Source organism: Salvelinus fontinalis, chromosome 3 (genome assembly GCF_029448725.1).
Source record: "Salvelinus fontinalis isolate EN_2023a chromosome 3, ASM2944872v1, whole genome shotgun sequence".
NCBI classification, from domain to species: Eukaryota; Metazoa; Chordata; class Actinopteri; order Salmoniformes; family Salmonidae; genus Salvelinus; species Salvelinus fontinalis.
In genome coordinates, this window is record NC_074667.1 from 27,678,708 (window position 1) to 27,698,455 (window position 19,748).

Sequence of the window (19,748 nt, forward strand, 5' to 3'; positions counted from 1 at the left end):
GGGCAGCCGACGAGTGCATACAGGTCGCAGTGGTGGGTGGTATATGGGGCTTTGGTGACAAAACAAATGGCACTGTGATAGACTGCATCCAGTTTGCTGAGTAGAGTGTTGGAGGCTATTTTAAATGACATCGCCGAAGTCAAGGATCTGTAGGATAGTCAGGTTTACAGGGTATGTTTGGCAGCGTGAGTGAAGGATGCTTTGTTGCGAAATAGGAAGCCAATTCTAGATTTAATTTTGGATTGGAGATGCTTAATGTGAGTCTGAAAGGAGAGTTTACAATCTAGCTAGACACCTAGAATATGTGGACAACTACAAATACCTAAGTCAGAACCGTCCAGAGTAGTGATGCTAGTCGGGCGGGCGGGTGCGGGCAGCAATCGGTTGAAGAGCATGCATTTAGTTTTACTAGTGTTTAAGAGCAGTTGGAGGCCACGGAAGGAGTGTTGTATGGCATTGAAGCTCGTTTGGAGGTGGCCAGATGTATACAGAATGGTGTCGCCTGCATGGAGGTGGATCAAAGAGTAACCCGCAGCATGAGCGACATCATTGATGTATACAGAGAAAAGAGTCGGACCAAGAATTTAATCGGTGGTGACAGTGTTTCCTAGCCTCAGTGCAGTGGGCAGCTGGGAGGAAGTGCTCTTATTCTCTGATCGTTTGATTGGATGGACAAGATGATAGTTCATACTGCAAGAGCTCTGATAGGTTGAAGGACGTCCTCCGGGAGTCGTCATCATAATGACTGAGTAAGTCTATGGAAGGGGGTGAGAACCATGCGCCTCTTAGGTTTTGTGTCAATGTATCCATAAGACAGAAAATAGCTGTGCTGCGGCTACAACATGGTGCTACCGTAGAGGGTGCATTTGAGGCTATTGTAGACCATTCTGAAACAGCGTGTTTTAATCACTTATTTTGTGACGTGAATATATTTAGTATAGTTGTATATAAAAAGGATCAAATGTTTCACCATTTTTATTTTCTGAAATTCACTCTGAGGAGTCTCAACTGACTCAGCCTGATCAGTATTGTGATTGTGTGCGGAAACAGAGAAAGAGTAGATCTAGCTGGTCCACACTTAGCCCACAGAGACCCGTGAGCTTCCCTACAGGATCCCTATGAACACGCCCAGATACCACTTCCTCATCTTCAAACACTCCCACCAGGGCCGGCAACAGGAGACTCTATGTCACGCATCACACACACCAAACATCACACAACTGAAAGGTTGTAGAATCTCTCATCATCTTTCTCTCTTTCTGTCTCTCTCTCTGTGTTCATCTATTCCATGCCAGGGTACAGCTGTAGCATTAAAAAGCGGATGTTGTACTCCAGCCTAAGAACCGCCACTGAATGAGGTGGAGAGAGACTAGTGTCTAGAGATCGCCAAAAATGTTCAGCAATTACACGCTCTCCATCTTACCCTTACTCTTTATTTTACATTATAATATCCCAGTTAAGTGACTGCATGTATACTAATCTTGTTTTTCAACAGTGTTCTCTCTTTCTCCTGCCATTTTTGTACTTTCTCTCTCCTTCTGTGCGTGTGTGTGTATGCGTGCATGCATACAGATGGAGATTGACGGTGGGGACGGGCTGGCGGAGGAGTTTCTGTATGACGAGGTCCATCCCATTGAACACACTCTGAAGCAGGCGTTTGCCACGTGGACCAGGAGGGAAGAGGGGCAACAAGCGCCTCATCAAGGGTTCTGGAGAGAACAGAGAACAGTGCTAGAGAGTGACAGGAACAGAAACACATACAAACCTCCATGTATAACCAATCCTCTTTTTACTCAACTTTTTCGTCCCTTGTGAACCTGATAGTGCCATGGCGGCGAGAAGATGTTTTGGGGTGGGGGGTGCTGAAATTTCTCCCTGCTCTGCTGAAGAGTATTTTGCTCTGCTAATACAGGAGTAATAAAGGCCTTATGCTCTAAATTGGATTCATCAGGCTCAGCACCTTACCTTCCTGCGGCTATGGATAGTGCTTGTTTGAAGATAAACAAAGTCTCAAGACCTATTTATGTCATGCAACATAACTTGTGTATGTTCCCTTTTTCCACTCACTCCATTGTTTCACCACCTGTGACCTGTCCCCCATTCTAAAATAGGCACACCTTCTTATTGCCTATCCCCAAAAAGGCCAGTCAGATGAAGGTTTGATCAAAAACAGGTTGTAGTATTTTAGAATGCTCATTATTTGACATTATCTCACAATAAAATATATTTAGTGTGTATTTAATTTGTCTTCTGTTTTTACTAAAATACAATAGTGCATGCGGCATGTGTGTTTGTACATGCCACAGTGATAATCTGATTGAGGTTAAATGATATCTGAGAAATATTTTTAGGAAAGGCCTCTACCTGGAAAAGAACTCTAGTCTCTAGTCTACCCGATAGGCTTGCATATCTCAGCTTGTTTGTCCTGTAAAATAAAGATAGTAGCCTATATCTTAAAAAAGCTAAATTGGAGACGTATTTGTTTCTAAACACATTTAAACCTCTTATATGCTTACAAACAGTATTCACAAAGTTAAAGAAGCAACAGCAGCAACAGGGTTCCCCAACTGGCAGACCGAATTTGGCCCATGGGGGATTTTATTTGGCCCCCAAAATTTTCTGGATGTAAAAGACTGTAAGAACACCAGCAAATCAGCTCCAAGTGATTTTAATCTGTTCCAAAGTATTCCCATGCATAATAGAGAGATACAGTACACATTGAGTGTACAAAACATTAGGAACACCTTCAAGGTGTGTCAAGCGTTCCACAGAGTCCCGTGTTGACTCCAATTCTTCCCACAGTTGTGTTAAGTTGGCTGGATGTCCTCCTTTGGTTGGTGGATCATTCTTGATACACACGGGAAACTGTTGAGTGTGAAAAACCCAGCAGCATTGCAGTTCTTGACGCACTCAAAATGGTGCGCCTGGCCCCTACTAACAAACCCCGTTCAGTTTTGTACACGCCGTGTAATGTATGTGGTCATATAGAAATGTCAGAAAGGTTTGAAATTATTATGTTTTAGTCAAATATAATATATATGTTTGGGCTTCTTGCGGTCAGTTTGCAGTCTACAAATTATTTGTAATTAAGTTCTCAGCCCGCTGACGATCGCTCAAGAAAAAAATATTGGTGATGCAGTGGAGACCCGTCATTCAGCCCCAGTTTAGCTCAAGAAAATATATGTACAGTGCATTCAGAAAGTATTCAGACCCATTGATTTTATCCACATTTTGTTACCTTACAGCCTTATTCTAAAATGGATGAAATAAATAAAAATCCTCTTCAATCTACACACAATACCCCATAATGACAAAGGGAAAACATTTTTTTTTTTAAATGTTTGCAAATGTATAAAAAATAAAAACATAAATATGTTATTTACATAAGTATTCAGACCCTTTGCTATGAAACTCGAAATTGAGCTCAGGGGCATCCTGTTTCTATTGATCATCCTTGAGATGTTTCTACAACTTAATTGGAGTCTGCCTGTGATAAATTCAATTGATTGGACATGATTTGGAAAGGCACACACCTGTCTATATAAGTTCCAACATTTGACTGTGCATGTCAGAGCAAAAACCAAGCCGTGAGGTCCATATAGTTCTGAGACAGGATTGTGTCAAGGCAAAGATCTGAGGAAGGGTACCAAAAATATTCTGCAGCATTGAAGGTCCCCAAGAACACAGTGGCCTCCATCATTCTTAAATGGAAGAAGTTTGGAACCACCAAGACTCTTCCTAGAGCTGGCCACACGGTCAAACTGAGCAATCGGGGGAGAAGGGAGGTGACAAAGAACCCGATGATCACTCTGACAGAGGTCCAAAGTTCCTATGTGGAGATGAGAGAAACTTCTAGAAGGACAAGCATCTCTGCAGCACTCCACCAATCAGGCTTTTATGGTAGAGTGGCCAGAAGGAAGACACTCCTCAGTAAAAGGTATAGCACAGCCTGCTTGGAGTTTGCCAAAAGGCACATAAAGACTCTCAGAACATGAGAAACAAGATTCTCTAGCCTGACGAAACCAAGATTGAACTCTTTGGCCTGAATGCCAAGCGTCACGTCTGGAGGAAACCTGGCATCATCCCTACATTGAAGCATGGTGGTGGCCGTATCATGCTGTGGAGATGTTTCTCAGTGGTAGGCACGGGCAGACAAGTCAAGATAGAGGGAAAGATGAACGGTGCAAAGTACAGAGAGATCCTTGATGAAAACCTGCTCCAGAGCACTCAGGACCTCAGACTGGGGCAAAGGTTCCCCTTCCAACAGGACAACGAACCTAAGCACACTGCCAAGACAACTCAGGAGTGGCTTCGGGACAAGTCTCTGAATGTCCTTGAGTGGCCCAGCTAGAGCCCGGACATGAAGCCGATCGAACTTCTCTAGAGAGACCTGAAAATAGCTGTGCAGTGATGCTGCCCATCCAACCTGACAGAGCTTGATCGCTGCCAAAGGTGCTTCAACAAAGTACTGAGTAAAGGCTCTGAATACTTATGTAAATGTGATATTTCAGTTGTTCTTTTTTAATGCATTTGCAAAAAGGTATAAAAAACAGTTTTTCTTTGACATTATGGGCTATTGTGTGGATTGATGAGGGGAAAAAACGATTTAATCAATTATAGAATATGGCTGTAACGTAAGAAAATGTGGAAAAAATCTATAGGTCTGAATACATTTCGAATGCACTGTATGCCCCCTTTATTTATCCTTTGGTTCTGACTACAGGGAGAATACTGTAAGAACGGCCCATGTTCTGAATGCTGTCACTGTACATTTTAAAAGCGCTGAACAAATAGTTATATTGACTACCTCCGTCCTAGCTCGCTCATTAATGTCTTAATCGAAATTACGGATTGCCTCTCGTCCGCTCGTCGTCCCCTTATGCCATAGTTTGTCAGTAGAAACCACATTTGTTAAGCATATCAGGTATATTTTTTAAAAGGCAGTAAATGAGGCTGAATTAACTGTTTTGCTGCCAGACAAGGCTCTGCTGATAGCCAGGTGTAGCAGTGGTAAGGATTCACTCCATGGTGCTGAAAAGGAAGCTCTGCTGTTGGGACAGCTTTATGTAGGCCCTAACAGTTTGTGGGCACCGTTTGTCACCATTATAGTGAAATTAATGTATTGTTTGGTGTCGTGTAGTGGCTTTGCTGGCACTGAGTTGATGATCCCTGCTATAGAACATTAGGGGGCGGAGCATTATAAAGGGGCGGCCCAGTCAGTGGCTAAAGTCAATTTGAGTCAGCTTTTCTGGAAAGTCCTCTACTTGGAAGTCATCAGCTGCGCATTACTTGTGAAGCCAGCTGGACCGCTTCCATAGATCTGTCGCGCAGCAGAGAAGTAAACCGAGCACGTATGGAGCCAATCGAAACGCAGCGCAGCTCATAAGCGCAGTTCCGAGAAACCGAGTGGGCAAAATTGGCCCCTGCCACCGCCGCGGCTGAAATACAAAGCTATTCTTAGAATTAGATTCCTAGAACTTCCGTCAACCCGCAAAACTGAATTTACAAGAGAGGCGTTTTCTCACCGTCTTTCTGTAGAATAAAACATAGAACAGTTGTGTCTGGCGAGTGGATCACTGCGTTGGATCTAGCCTATCTATCTCTGCCAAGGTTGACACTGACACATTTCCTTATCACCATAAGAAGTTCTGATTTTCTATTTTTGGCAAAATATCAGAATAGTCTGTTGAGATGAGACATTTTTTTTGTCGGATTATTGGCGCCATGACAGCATGAACTCAGCGACTGTTCCTACAAATTAAGAATCACTGGATCTGTTAAATAGTTATATAGCCTATCACATTTTTTTCAACTGGATTCAATTTCATTATGATTGTGTGTTCAAAGGTAAGTAAAATGTATTGTTGGAACAATTATTAGGCTAGGTAATAATGTTTTCTTCTCCCTATATGCTCCTTTTAATTTCACACTTTGACTGTGCTGAGAAAATGTAGCTTCAGTTTTGACATCAAAATTCAGTATTAGCAGAGATCGTATTCGTTGTATCAGACGGAGTGTAACAAAGCCAGGATAATTATTAAAGGTTTTATGATATATATGATTTTATATTCGAAGATGGAATTAGGCCTTTATTCTCAAAAATGTCGGCACATTATGGCTGTAGTTTTAGCTGAAACTTTGAATGTTAATGGACCTTTTATCCAGAATGGAAGTGATTGCAGGTCAAGAATTCGGATTTGACCTTGTGACCTACATCGCCTTATATATCTCATGCTAGTAAACACATTTTGCCATGAGGCAATGAGGGATTCTTGAAAGACGGGACAATGTAATTTTTTGATTGTTTAATTCTAACATTAGATTAATTAAAATATGTAATAGAAATCTCCAAACATGTTTTGTTTTGTTTTATAACACTATTTAATGCTCCAGGGCAAATTCTGTTAGTATTTCGGCATGTTTTTTCCCCCCCAGATTTAGAACATAAAACAAAATGCATGAAGCAAACATTACCCCACAGGTTTAGCACAATAAATACTTAAATTCTTTAAGCATATGTTGCAGAAAAGTGAAACAAATATTTCTTTCAGAATATATATAAAGAAATATTGACTCCATCAGTAACAAAGTTGACAAGCCACTGATGGAGTTGATGACAGATACTCAAAACATACATGATTTTGCTTGTAAATGTAAAAGTTCACTACAAACATTTGTAAAATATGGAAAATTATTAATTTGAAAATCCCCAATTAAAACCATTCTATCAGCTCTTTCAACAAAAATCTGATGGAAATTAATTTTTTCTTCTTTATTCAAGTGGTATACTGGACAATTTAGAGTTGTGACCATGGCGATTCTAATATTATTTGTTTAAATCTATCAAAAGTAGAGAACTTTACATGAGTGCTTTTGTTGCACTACATGTAATGAGGACATACCTAAGGGGTCCTTATGGTATAGCTGACCCTGCTCATTCCTGGTTTAGGATTTTAGACAAATCTGACAGAGTTGACCAAATCTCTGGACATCTTTTAGGAATCACAGTTTTGGGAGAAATATTCTTTAAAGTCACAGAGGACTATTGAAAAAAACTACATATGATCGTTTTCAGTTATTAATATCCATTATAGGCAGTTTTTACCATTTTAAACACTTTTTGCATAGTTTGAAAATGGGATTCTTTGCTCCGGAGTAGAGCACTTCCAGGCATAGTCAACATAAATAATATGGAAACTATTTGGAAAATTCCAAAAACATATCTTTTCCTTTATAATATTCCCCATAAATGTACATTTTATGCTCAAATAATGCAACAAAATATTTTTTTCTCAACAATAGAAATAAGGTTTCCCTGCCAGACAAGGAGTGTCCCAACTTTCAAGAATCTCTGAGCTAATTTCCTGCTATTCTATGTATTTTGCCATGAGGCTGAGAGAAAATGGTTTAGTGTTAAAGCTAATTTCCTGTAATTCTAAACATATCTTTCTTATGAGGTGTCCATATGCTATCTGGCTGGCCAGACCTCCAGGGGAGGGGGATGTCTGACAACTATTTTTCTATGCTCTGCTGACGAGTATTTTACTCCACTCACACAGGTGGAAAAGGCCTAGTGTACTAACTTTGTCAACTAATATTTTTATTTAGATATATCATAGGGTGTTGCAGCACCCAGCTCCCGTGCTTCCCCCGGCTATGATGGTTGATAGTGAAAGTCATGGTTGATACTAAAAGTAGGAAATAATCTTCATTAGGCTACAAATTCCTGACACATTTACATACATAACATTCGCCACATTTTATCTAAATGGCAGCATCAGTGCCTTCGTGCACCCTGTCTGACCGTTTAACAAAGTGCCTCCTATGGGTTCATATCAGTGGAGGCTGCTGAGGGAGGACGGCTCATAATAATGGCTGGAACGGAGCGAATGAAATGGCATCAAACACATAGAAACCATATGTTTGATGTATTTGATACTATTCCACTGATTCCGGTCAAGACATTACCATGAGCCCGTCCTCCCCAATTAAGGTGCCACCAATCTCCTGTGGTTCATATATCCCCATTTGCCAAGTCTTGAAAGACTGTTTTTGTAGTCTGATATTCACTCATTTTCATCAGTCATGATTTTCTCTGGGTGTCCGGCAGCTCATGCTTTTTATTTCCCTAAACATCAAACACAAAGCAAGCTACATGAGCAATCTCACCCCCTCCCAGCACTTATCTTATTTGCCAACATTGTGGAGTGGAAATCACAACCATTTTGCCACGCCTATGACATATGTGTCTGTCTCCATAGTAACTACTGTGTTATAGCCTATCCAATCCATGCACTAAATGGACAATCCTTTCCTCACCTCAGGGCTCTGTTGCCAGGGCCACCTTCGGATATGATTGCCAGGACGATGAGCAGCATGCAGCAGGATCATGGTGAGAGAGGAGGGTCATGTCAGAATCCAGCGGCCCCTCTCTACGACTCTACAGAGGACCTCTGCTGCATAACCACCACCTTCCAGTACCTGCAGAACTCAGGTACGCCTACTAAATCAAATCAAATCAAATTTTATTGGTCACATACACGTGTTTAGCAGATGTTATTGCGGGTGTAGCAAAATGCTTGTGTTTCTAGCTCCGACAGTGCAGTAATATCTAACAAGTAATATCTAACAATTTCACAACATATTCCCAATACACAAATCTAAGTAGAATAATGTAATTAAGAATTTATAAATATATGGATGAGCAATGTCAGAGCGGCATAGACTAAGATACAGTAGAATAGTATAGAATACAGTATATGCATATGAGATGAGTAATGCAAGATATGAACACATTACTAAAGTGAGTAGTGTTCCGTTTCTTAAAGTGGCCAGGGATTTCTAGTCTATGTATATAGGCAGCAGCCTCTATGTGCTAGTGATGGCTATTTAACCGTCTGATGGCCTTGAGATAGAAGCTGTTTTTCAGTCTCTTAACACACCGCTTTTAATCCATGCCCCCCCCGCCCTCATTGTGTGTGATGTCCGTGTGTGTGTGTGTGTCAGTGTTAAAGTCTATGTAGATGCTGTAAGATGATTTACAACACAGTAGTCATGTGTAGTAACGTGTGGGGTCTGTTTCTGGCTCCAGGTTGGTACTGGGGGTCTATTTCAGCCAGTGAGGCTCGAGACGCTCTCCTGAAGATGTCAGCGGGAACCTTCCTGGTACGCGATAGCAGCCACCCCCTCTACATGCTGACCCTGTCAGTGAAGACGGCCTTTGGCCCCACCAATGTGCGCATAGAGTACATCGGGGGTCGCTTCCGGCTGGACTCCAGCTCTGCAGGTCCCCCTCACTTGCTGTCCTTCCCTGATGTCTGCAGCCTTGTACAGCATTACGTGGAGGACCCTCCTCAACCTAAAGCCAAACCCAGGCCGCCCCAGCCCGCAGCGAAGGGCAATGCAGTACTGCTCAAGTTGCTGCGTCCCCTACCCCGGGCCTTCCCCTCCCTCCAGCACCTTACCCGCCTCACCATCAACCACCACACTGACTGTCCGGACCAGCTGCCCCTGCCATGCCCACTAGTGCGCTACCTTCAGGACTACCCCTTCCAGGTATGACGTATGATGGTCATCTGGCAACCATCCCAGCCCAAGGAAGGGCACACAGTAGCACTAGCGACCTCCCAGTGAGGGCCAGAGGTTATTACCTTTTGCTTATAGGGTTAGAAATGGCCTCAGCTCAGCCGGACAGTGGCACCATGGGAAGCAAAGTGCAGTGTTGTCTGGGAAGAGTAGAACTATACACGTCTCACTGGGCCTCGGGTTTCTCATACAGACACACATGAACCAGACTCTTAAAATGACATTTTTACAAACATTTATACTGTTTACTTGAATATTTTGTCAAGGATTTTATAAGAATGACATTATATGGATTATTTGTCAATTCATGCAAATAAATATATTTTATAGTTAAAAAAATGTAATAAAAGATGTCTCTTGTTCATCTTGTCTAACCCATGGTCTATTCTAAACCATCACTAACAGACGTATAGAAGGTAGCAGTAACCTGGAAAAGGGAGTAATTACTCTACCAGGAATTATAGAGTGTAATAATAAAACCAACACCTTGCTGCAGTACGCTCTATTATCTTTCACAGATAGAAGGATGCTGATGAAATTGAAACAACAGGTTTCATAAAACACTCACATGGCAAAATTATTAGCATTGAGTGATTTGCTGGGAGCATTTCCACGGACACATTATGCCTGAGGTGTTTTCCGTGAAGTGGATTTAAGCAATGCTTAGAACATCTCTTATCAGGATTAGAGCCAGAGCCATGGTTATTTATACACCAACAGTGGATGGGGTGTACTCACACACATACAAACAGAAGCGCATACAAACACACACACACATGCGCACATGAACAGGAACCTGCGCACACACACACACACACACACACACACACACACACACACACACACACACACACACACACACACACACACACACACACACACACACACAGCATTGTGAAGCATTAGAGACAGGCTGACTATTTTGTCAACTTTACTTGCCGCGTAAATCCAGTTATCAAGTCGGGAAATTTGAGTTTCATAGTTCCGACTACTAGATCATGAATCCTGCATAAGTCTATTTTAAGTCTATCTAACAGAAATATTGCAGTCTAGACAATGGGGCACGGGCACCCTGGCGTAGGTTCTGAACTGTGTGGTTTCAGTCCGTTTCTACAGAGGGAGGAAACCCTGACTGTACCTAATAATTTCTGTCCGACTCTTTCCCATCAAAGCTTTTTCTACCACCCACCCTCCTCCCTCTTCCTCGTTGGTCTGTTTCACCTATGTAAAGCTAGCCACAATTAGGCTTAGCCACAATAGTGGAATATGCGGTTCGCCTTCAAAATAAAAATCGCTAATTGAAAGTAATACAAATGGATACAAATAATGGAATCATGCCATATTTGGGCTAGATGAGGCAAAACAAAAAAAAGTTGAATTAAATTCAACAAAAAAACAGGAATTAGTTCATTTGACAAAAAAGTACAAATCAGTTGAAATCGCACTGTGGATGTATTCCACTTCAGAATTGGGGGCATAGTTACATTTCACTGTACAGACTTACCTATATGGTATCAGTCTACTCAGTGACACCCACAGAACACAACTGTGAAGAGTTTATTAAACCAATATTAGTTTCAAAGCTCATATTGCGGGACTCTGAAACCACTGTGAAATGAGCCACGTTAATCTTACCAGTCAACCTACTATGTGTATTGCACTTTACAGCCTTGCCTATGGATTGTGGATCACTGAAATGTGGTATCAGTCTACTCAGTGACAGTACAGTGCCAAATGAAAGTCTAATATGCATAGTAGGTTGACTAGTAAGCTTAATGTGGCTGACTGGGGAGGTGATTTCCCACAGGCTGTACAATCCTGGCCAAATGTTTTGAGAATGCCACAAATATTAATTTCCACAAAGTTTGGTGCTTCAGTGTCTTTAGATATTTTTGTCAGATGTTACTATGGAATACTGAAGTATAATTACAAACATTTCACAAGTGTCAATGGCTTTTATTGACAATTACATGAAGTTGATGCAAAGAGTCAATATTTGCTGTGTTGACCCTTCTTTTTCAAGACCTCTGCAATCCGCCCTGGCATGCTGTCAATTAACTTATGGGCCACATCCTGACTGATGGCAGCCCATTCTTGCATAATCAATGCTTGGAGTTTGTCAGAATGTGTGGGTTTTTGTTTGTCCACCCGCCTCTTGAGGATTGACCACAAATTCTCAATGGGATTAAGGTCTGGGGAGTTTCCTGGCTATGGACCCAAAATATCGATGTTTTAGTTATATTACCGAGACACTTAGTTATCACTTTTGCCTCATGGCAAGGTGCTCCATCGTGCTGGAAAATACATTGTTCATCACCAAACTGTTCCTGGATGGTTGGGAGAAGTTGCTCTCGGAGGATGTGTTGGTACCATTCTTTATTCATGGTTGTGTTCTTAGGCAAAACTGTGAGTGAGCTCCCACTCCCTCAGGATGCTTTACTGCATGACACAGGACTGATGGTAGCGCTCACCTTGTCTTCTCCAGACAAGCTTTTTTCCGGATGTCCCAAACAATCGGAAAGGGGATTCATCAGAGAAGATCCCCAGTCCTGAGCAATCCAATCCCTGTACCTTTTTCAGAATGTCTGTCCCTGATGTTTTTCCTGGAGAGAAGTGGCTTCTATGCTGCCCTTCTTGACACCAGGCCATCCTCCAAAAGTATTCGCCTCACTGTGCGTGCAGATGCACTCACACCTGCCTGCTGCCACTCCTGAGCAAGCTCTGTACTGGTGGTGCCCTGATCCCTCAGCTGAATCAACTTTAGGAGACGGTCCTGGTGCTTGCTGGACTTTCTTGGGCACCCTGAAGCCTTCTTCACAACAATTGAACTGCTCTCCTTGAAGTTCTTGATGATCCGATAAATGGTTGATTTAGGTGTAATCTTACTGGCAGCAATATCCTTGCCTGTGAAGCCCTTTTTGTGCAAAGCAATGATGATGGCACATGTTTCCTTGCAGGTAACCATGATTGACAGAGGAAGAACAATGATTCCAAGCACCACCCTCCTTTTGAAGCTTCCAGTCTGTTATTCAAACTCAATCAGCATGACAGAGTGATCTCCAGCCTTGTCCTCGTCAACACTCACACCTGTGTTAATGAGAGAATCACTGACATGGTGTCAGCTGGTCCTTTTGTGGCAGGGCTGAAATGCAGTGGAAAAGTTTTTTTGTGATTCAGTTCATTTGCATGGCAAAGAGGGACTTTGCAATTAATTGCAATTCATCTGATAACTCTTCATAACATTCTGGAGTATATGCAAATAGCCATCATACAAACTGAGGCAGCAGACTTTGTGAAAATTGATATTTGTGTCATTCTCAACTTTTGGCCACGACTGTACATTGCAATATGAATGTTCAATGCTTACATGTGCTGAATAGTGAGGTGAAAGTCCCACAAGTGCTACAACGCTAATATTTGTAAAAACTCTTCACAGTTGTGTTTTTGTGGGTGTCATTGAGTGGGCTGATACCCCATTTCATGAACCCAAGATCCATACGTAAGGCTGTTTAGTAAAATGTAAGTATGCCCCCAATGCAATTCGGAAGTCTAATACATCCACAGTGTGATTTCAACTCATTTGTTGTTATTGTTGTCAAATCAACTATTGTCTTTTGTTGAATTTATATAACATTCCAAACTTGTTTAGCATGATCTAGTCCAAATATGGCATGATTCCAATATTTGTATCACTTCCAATTAGGGACTTTTATTTTAAAGGCAACCTGCAAATTCCACTATTGTGGCGAATCCTTATTGTGGCTAGCTTCACATAGGTGTCTGTTTCAGTGCGCCCCCTCAAATAAGGTTGGGACAGAGCTAGCAAGTCAAGAGTGAGGCCGATACATTATCCAGAAAACAACAATCTAGCTACATATTGGTCAGGTAAGGCTAATTATCTAACCAACATAACTCATAAACCAATATTGCAGTAATATAACCTCATTAAAAGCTAGCTAGTTAATCCGGTATCGCTATCTACATTTATTTTCCTCTAGCTGCAATATTGCCAGCTAGCAAGTTAGCCACCCCATCACTTCCTCCTCTAATGGCTTGCTAGCTTAACGTTACCAAACCAGTTATTTTTGATTACCTGATTCAAATAGTTAGTTCTGTTGTTTACGTGGTATTCGTGCCCTGTAATATCAGATATGGACCGCAGAAATTATTCATTACACATGTTGACCAGCTAGCTATACCTATTTAACGTTAGTAACTTTAATTTTGTATTGTGCTAGTTTAGCTAACTATCTAGCTGTTAGCCAAGTTAGCTAGCTGGGTACGTTAACAACCATTTGTTGGTTGTCTAGCTGAATTCATCATCATATTGTGGCCAATCAAACTAACGTTAGTTAACTTCTTAAAAATGGTTTACTTGTCAGGGGGTAGATAGCTAGCTACTAACGTTACGTTAAAATAAGATAATGAGTTGACGATTATCAGCCCACTCCGTTACTTTAGCTGTGTTAGCTAGCTAATGTTGTTCTGATTGTGCATATTTGCATGACAATCGAGACATCTTTGGCTTGGTTTCAGGGTTCACAAATCCTGCAGGAGTTTTCCCGATGATATGAATTAATCAATTATTTTAAAAATGCATCTTATTTTGAAGTGAGAGAGTTAGGCTTAACAATTTGAAGGACAGTTCCACCATTTGCTACATCTATCAACAAATCCTAATTATTAACTGCAGGGCTCTCAAACCCTGTTCCTGGAGATCTACTGTCCTGTAGGTGTTCACTCCAACACTAATCTAGCGCACCTGATTCTAATTAGCTGGTTGATAAGATGAACCGGGTTAGTTACAACTGGGGTTGGGGCAAAAACCTACAGGAGGTTAGCTCTCCAGGAACACGGTTGGAGACCCCTGAACTATGTAATATGTGGCCCATGCAGGACTTAACATCTGTTGTCAGTACCATCCATGTTCCAACTCTTTGTGACATGCAATGTATTTATGCCCGTCTCTCAATGTTCTCTATCATTTGTCCAGTCATGGCAGCCATCCGAAAGAAGCTGGTCATAGTGGGAGATGGCGCATGTGGGAAGACGTGTCTGCTCATCGTCTTCAGTAAAGACCAGTTCCCCGAGGTCTACGTGCCCACTGTCTTCGAGAACTATGTCGCTGACATTGAGGTCGACAGCAAACAGGTGAAAAAAGTCTCCTCCCTTTGTTTTTTCAACCTGTAGGACAATGAGTTAAAGTCTGCCAACACTGCCATTGCCTCCTCCCAATTTGCATCCTTCCTCGAGGCATACATTGCCAATAGTGGCAGACAGTGTTGGCAGATAATCATTTGATTTCTCAATGCAGGATGTTGCCCTGCTGTGTATTGATGTCCTATTGCTGACTCCATCAATAATGACATTTTAGGTTGGCCATTCGGCATCATGCCTTTTCAAGTAGGTCACGTACACTGTATCAGCTGTGACTGGGAAGTTGGGCACAGTTGGCTGATGTCTCTTGAAATCCTATGGCAGGTTGAGTTGGCACTATGGGATACAGCAGGCCAGGAGGACTATGATAGGCTCCGCCCCCTATCTTACCCAGATACAGATGTCATCCTCATGTGCTTCTCCATCGATAGCCCTGACAGTTTGGGTGAGTATTTAATGCCGCAACACGCAGACACCAACACATACATCTGTGTAGATACAGTTGAAGTCGGAAGTTTACATACACCTTAGCCAAATACATTTAAACTCAGTTTTTCACAATTCCTCAACTTTAATACTAGTAAAAATTACCTGTCTTAGGTCAGTTAGGATCACCACTTTATTTTAAGAATATGAAATGTCAGAATAATAGAGAAAATTATTTATTTCATAACATTCCCAGTGGGTCAGAAGTTTACATACACTCAATTAGTATTTGGTAGCATTGCCTTTAAATTGTTTAACTTGGGTCAAATGTTTCGGATAGCCTTCCACAAGCTTCCCACAATAAGTTTGGTGAATTTTGGCCCATTCCTCCTGACAGAGCTGGTGTATCTGAGTCAGGTTTGTAGGCCTCCTTGCTCACACACACTTTTTCAGGTCTGTCCACAAATGTTCTATAGGATTGAGGTCAGGGCTTTGTGATGGCCACTCCAATACCTTGACTTTGTTGTCCTTAAGACATTTTGCCACAACTTTGGAAGTATGCTTGGGGTCATTGTCTATTTGGAAGACCCATTTGCGACCAAGCTTTAACTTCCTGATTGATGTCTTGAGATGTTGCTTCAATATATTCACCTAATTTTCCTCCCTCATGATGCCATCTATTTTGTGAAGTGCACCAGACCCTCCTGCAGCAAAGCACCCCTTCAACATGATGCTTCCACCCCTGTGCTTCAGGGTTGGGAGGGTGTTCTTCGGCTTGCAAGCCTCCCCCTTTTTCCTCCAAACATAACGATGGTCGTCATGGCCAAACGGTTCTATTTTTGTTTCATCAGACCAGAGGACATTTCTCCAAAAAAGTACGATCTTTGTCCCGATGTGCAGTTGCAAACCGTAGTCTGGCTTTTTTAATGGAGGTTTTGGAGCAGTGGCTTCTTCCTTGTTGAACGGCCTTTTAGGTTATGTCGATATAGGACTCGTTTTACTGTGGATATAGATACTTTTGTACCTGTTTCCTCCAGCATCCTCACAAGGTCCTTTTGCTGCTGTTCTGGGATCGATTTGCATTTTATCGCACCAAAAGTACATTCATCTCTAGAAGACAGAACGCATCTCCTTCCTGACGGGTATGACGGGTGCTTGGTCCCATGGTGTTTATACTTGCGTACTATTGTTTGTACAGATGAACGTGGTACCTTCAGGCATTTGGAAATAGCTCCCAAGGATGAACCAGACTTGTGGAGGTCTCCTATTTTTTTCCTGAGGTCTTGGCTGATTTCTTTTGATATTCCCGTGATATCAAGCAAAGAGGCACTGAGTTTGAAGGTAGGCCTTGACATGAATCCACACCTCCAATTGACTCAAATTATGTCAATTAGCCTATCAGAAGCATCTAAAGCCATGACATAATTTTCTGGAATTTTCCAAGCTGTTTGAAGGCAGTCAATTTAGTGTATGTAAACTTCTGACCCACTGGAATTGTGATAGTGAAATAATCCGCCTGTAAACAATTGTTGGAAAAATTACTTGTCGTGCGCAAAGTAGATGTCCTAACCGACTTGCCAAAGCTATAGTTTGTTAACAAGAAATTTGTGGAGTGGTTGAAAAAAAAGTTTTAATGACTCCAACCTAAGTGTGTTAACTTCCGACTTCAACTGTATATACACATGCGTACAGATTCTGTTTTGTGACACGGGCCCTTGTTTTGGTGACAGAGCTTTGACAGAATTGGAAGGCACACTTACACACACAATAAGAGGAATTGTACCTGGACAGCCTTGATTAGTATTCTCTTGATTTCTGCCCTTCTCTCCTGTGTAGAAAACATCCCAGAGAAATGGACTCCAGAGGTCAAACACTTCTGCCCTAACGTTCCCATCATCCTAGTGGGCAACAAAAAGGACTTGCGTAACGACGAGCACACCCGCAGAGAGCTAGCCAAGATGAAGCAGGTACAGTCAGTCACACACACGCTACAGGCTTAAATTCAAATCCGGTCCGACCTATCCCGAGCCCGAAAAAAAGCCTGACTTCTAGAAAACAGTTGCGCCTTTACCCAGACCATGTTGTCATTGTGCATAGCAGCAGAATTTCACCTGTAGGTTATATTGACTGTTGAGAAGAAATCTAAGAAAAGTGAGAAGACGAAAACTCACCTTAGTTGTGTAGGGCAGGGATCATCAAATAGATTCCGCTGCAAGCCTATCTTTTCTTGAGCGGATGGTCAGGGGGCCGGAACATAATTTGTAGACTAAACTGACTGCAAAAATACCAAAAATATATATTTGACTAAAGCATCATTTCAAACCTTGCTTGAATTTGTATACAATCACAAGTATGTCGACACCCCTTTAAATTAGTGGATTTGATAATTTGTCACACCTGTTGCATACAATTGAGCACACAGGCATGCAATCTCCATAAACAAACATTGGCAGTAGAATGGCCTTACTGAAGAGCTCCGTGACTTTCAACATGGCACTGTCATGGGATGCCACCTTTCCAACAAGTCAGTTTGTCAAATTTCTGCCCTGCTAGAGCTGCCCCGTTCAACTGTAAGTGCTGTTACTGTGAAGTGGAATTGTTTAAGAGCAACAACGGCTCAGCTGTGAAGTGGTAGGCCACAAGCGCACAGAACGGCAACACCGTTTGCTGACGCACATAAAAGTCTGCTGTCCTCAGTTGCAACACTAACTACCGAGTTAAACTGCCTCTGGAAGCATCGTCAGCAAAAGAACTGTTAGTTGTGAGCTAAATGAAATGGGTTTCCATGGCCGAGCAGCCGAACACAAGCCTAAGATCACCAATGCGCAATGCCAAGCGTCGGCTGGAGTGATGCGAAGCTTGTTGCCATTGGACTCTGGAGCAGTGGAAACTGATTCTCTGAAGTGACGAATCACGCTTCATTATCTGGCAGTCCGACGGACGAATCTAGGTTTGGTGGATGCCAGGAGAACGCTACCTGCCCGAATGCATACTGCCAAATAAAGTTTTGATGGAGGAGGAATAATGGTCTAGGGCTGTTTTTCATGGCTCAGGCTAGGCGCCTTAGTTCCAGTGAAGGGAAATTGTAACGCTACAGCATACGATTACATTTTAGACTATTCTGTGCTTCCGGCTTAGCGGCAATTTTGGGGAAGGCCCTTTCCTGTTTCGCATTACAATGCCCTGTGCACAAAGCAAGGTCCATACAGAGCCCTGACCTCAACCTCATCGAACACCTTTGGGATGAATTGAAAAGCAGACTGTTTGAAGCTGGTGTACAAAGCCGAAAGTAAGAAGCAAAAATGAAACTTCAGACTGGGAAACATAGAAGTAGCATACACAGAACAGATCTATCGCTTCTTACTCACATTTCTATATGAATTTGGTCAGGTCGCCCAAAAAGTTACATGTAGCTTTAAGTTTAAAATACAAATTAAGGACAAAGTCCTGACTTTTTAGAAAAGTAAATATTTTACTACCTTTTTGTAGTACATTGGGGTCCTGATAATGGAAATAGGAAAATGAACACACACACGCCTAATTCTCCCCCACCCCACAGGAGCCTGTGAAGCCAGAGGAGGGACGTGACATGGCGAACCGGATCAGTGCCTTCGGCTACATGGAGTGCTCTGCAAAGACCAAGGATGGCGTGAGGGAAGTGTTTGAGATGGCCACCAGGGCAGCACTACAGGCAAGGCGGGGGAAGCCGAGAAATAAATGCCTCCTACTGTAAAGGGAGGCGTGAGGGACTCTGCCTCCTACTGGGGGCAAGGGGAACGCCAGAAAATAAGATCTATTCCCCCTCTGTCCCAAAAAAGACTGCTCACCAGTTTTTACTAAAGGTGTAATGCTTTTAATTTGTCTTAAAGTTAGTCATGTTTGTCAGTATTCAATGATGGGGTTATGGAAAAGCTTAGATTGTTTGTTTTTTTTGTACATGAGTGAATCTGCCATATCAACACTTCCTTTGTGAACCTGTACTGCCAATCAACTAAAGTGGTTAGCCAGGGGACCTTTTGTTGTCAAACCTGCCAATTAAGTGCTTGAACCCCGCCCACTGAACTGAGGAATGTCTCCATAGCCAATCAGGGTGGGGTACCCATACACTGACCCAAAGGCTTGATCATTTTCTGTTTATTGTTATGCACATACAGGCATAACATTTTTGAAATAAATGTGCTTCATATAAAGCCCTATATGCATCTATTCATATGCACACACGGAAATGTGGTGTCTATAATAAATACCTCTAAGACTTGACAGTGGAAGTTAATTGGAACAGGATGATAGATAATTAAATTTAAGCTAAATTGAGATACTGTATAGTAGATTGAATATCAGTGAGAGGAAAGTATTGTAGTGAATTGGGGGGGGGGGGGTTGTAGTCTCATCGGGACTCGAACCGAGGTCCAGCAAAGGTTCCGAACCTCTGAGGTCGCTAGGCATTAGGTTAAAGGTACTAAATTACATGCCTGACACCAATGTAGCAAATTCAGGTGGTAGCCCGGATCCAGCTACTCACGGCAACACCTTAACCATTACGCCAAGAGGTCTGAGCATCTTGAAAAATGTGGCTAGGT

The 19,748-nt window shown here is 42.2% G+C and overlaps 2 protein-coding genes and 1 long non-coding RNA gene across 3 annotated transcripts; 2 read left to right on the plus strand and 1 right to left on the minus strand.

Moving 5' to 3' along the window:
• Positions 1-959: 959 nt before the first annotated feature.
• Positions 960-8,409, minus strand: LOC129842906 (uncharacterized). Its single transcript, XR_008757707.1, has 2 exons — positions 8,320-8,409; positions 960-1,709 (listed from the first exon to the last, which is right to left on the minus strand). It is a non-coding gene; the product is annotated as an uncharacterized LOC129842906 (long non-coding RNA).
• Positions 7,695-9,949, plus strand: LOC129842759 (cytokine-inducible SH2-containing protein-like). Its single transcript, XM_055911400.1, has 2 exons — positions 7,695-8,494; positions 9,092-9,949. The coding sequence occupies exons 1-2, from the start codon at positions 8,086-8,088 to the stop codon at positions 9,559-9,561; spliced, it is 879 nt and encodes a 292-aa protein (XP_055767375.1). The 5' UTR covers positions 7,695-8,085; the 3' UTR covers positions 9,562-9,949.
• Positions 9,950-13,360: 3,411 nt separating this feature from the next.
• LOC129842815 (transforming protein RhoA-like) lies at positions 13,361-19,426 on the plus strand. Its single transcript, XM_055911473.1, has 5 exons — positions 13,361-13,470; positions 14,579-14,736; positions 15,067-15,187; positions 17,005-17,135; positions 18,728-19,426. Exons 2-5 carry the CDS (start codon positions 14,581-14,583, stop codon positions 18,899-18,901), a joined length of 582 nt encoding a protein of 193 aa, XP_055767448.1. The 5' UTR covers positions 13,361-13,470; positions 14,579-14,580; the 3' UTR covers positions 18,902-19,426.
• Positions 19,427-19,748: the final 322 nt, after the last annotated feature.